Below are 1,193 nucleotides of genomic sequence, written 5' to 3'. Positions count from 1 at the left end.
ATCCTTTTTTCTTTTTCTGTCGTTTAGTGTAACTCCGAATACCCCGAGGTCTGTCGTGGATAGCGGCCCGAGCATTGCTCCTGGGACCGTCGGGGGAGGGGTTTCGGCAGCTTCTACTCCTGTTAGTAGTAGTGCACCGTCGTCATCATCATCATACAAGTACTAGCAGGGAGATGAGCTGGCTGGGCAGTGCTGCTGTGGTGTTCAGGCCGACGGCTACGGCTGATTACTCTACGGGGTCGACGTATGTGGCGGCCACCCCTGGTGATGTTACGACGTCGACGACATCTGATAAGCTGAAGCACGGTGGAGAGGTAGGTGGTGTTTGGTGGTTACAGGGGTGAGGAGTCGGTGTAGGTCACTTGGGACTACACTAAGAAGGGTGGCAAGAAGGTTGGAGGGTGGATGAAGGACGGCTATGGTGCTGCCAAGAGGAAGTGGGGGTAGTCGCCTCTTCGTTGTTATTATTATCCACTATTGTCCAGCTTGAATTCTTTGCAATATTGCATCTCACTGTGTTTCTATTGGTTTCTGCAGGGCGGTGTAGCGTTGCTTCTGTTCGTCATCTTGGTCGGTCAAGGGTGATTGCCATTATCCCGAGGTGTTGTGTGGAGTGTCGATGATTCATAATGGGTGGGAGTTGGGGATGGACAGCTGACCGCAGCCTTCGTGGTAGTGGTAGTAGTAGGGAGAAGTAAGCGGAGTGTGAAGGTTCGGGTTAGACGTGGGTGCAACGACCGGAGATCACTAGGGGATGATGAGTAAGGCATGAGCGCTCCTTGAGGGGACGAGTTGAGATGCCTCATCTGGTCGGGTCGGAGGAAACTACCTCCGAATTGAGAAGGACGGTTGAGGAGTTATCACAGTCGTCGTCACCGTCGCTGTTGGTCTGATAATCTCCTTGTTTTCGACGATCGGATGACCATGGTGTCCTCGTTCAGGTGCCGCTATGGATGGGCAGCGTAACGGGTTTTTACGGTTTACGTAGCGGCGTGCGTAACGTAAACAGTTTACGGTTACGGAAAGGCGTTACGACTTTACGGTTGGTGCTGAACTGCTATTTTGGAATTTTGGCGGAAACATTCGCTGTAATGCACGATAGTACAAATAGTTGTTAAACTCATTTCTTGTGGCTCGGATCCAACCAAACCGCTGAGAGAGTAACATTTGGTTTCGCATTTACCACTCGTCTC

The 1,193-nt window shown here is 51.6% G+C and overlaps 1 protein-coding gene across 1 annotated transcript; it reads left to right on the top strand.

The window, feature by feature from the left end:
• Positions 1–173: 173 nt before the first annotated feature.
• Positions 174–447, top strand: Pmar_PMAR016301 (hypothetical protein; the record flags this gene model as incomplete). Its single annotated transcript, XM_002781905.1, has 2 exons — positions 174–314; positions 358–447. 2 exons carry the CDS (start codon positions 174–176, stop codon positions 445–447), a joined length of 231 nt encoding a protein of 76 aa, XP_002781951.1.
• Positions 448–1,193: the final 746 nt, after the last annotated feature.

Source organism: Perkinsus marinus (genome assembly GCF_000006405.1).
Source record: "Perkinsus marinus ATCC 50983 genomic scaffold scf_1104296941010, whole genome shotgun sequence".
Taxonomy (NCBI): domain Eukaryota; phylum Perkinsozoa; order Perkinsida; family Perkinsidae; genus Perkinsus; species Perkinsus marinus.
The sequence above is the reverse complement of the archived record's forward strand: the minus strand, read 5'-3'. Positions and strand labels throughout refer to the sequence as shown.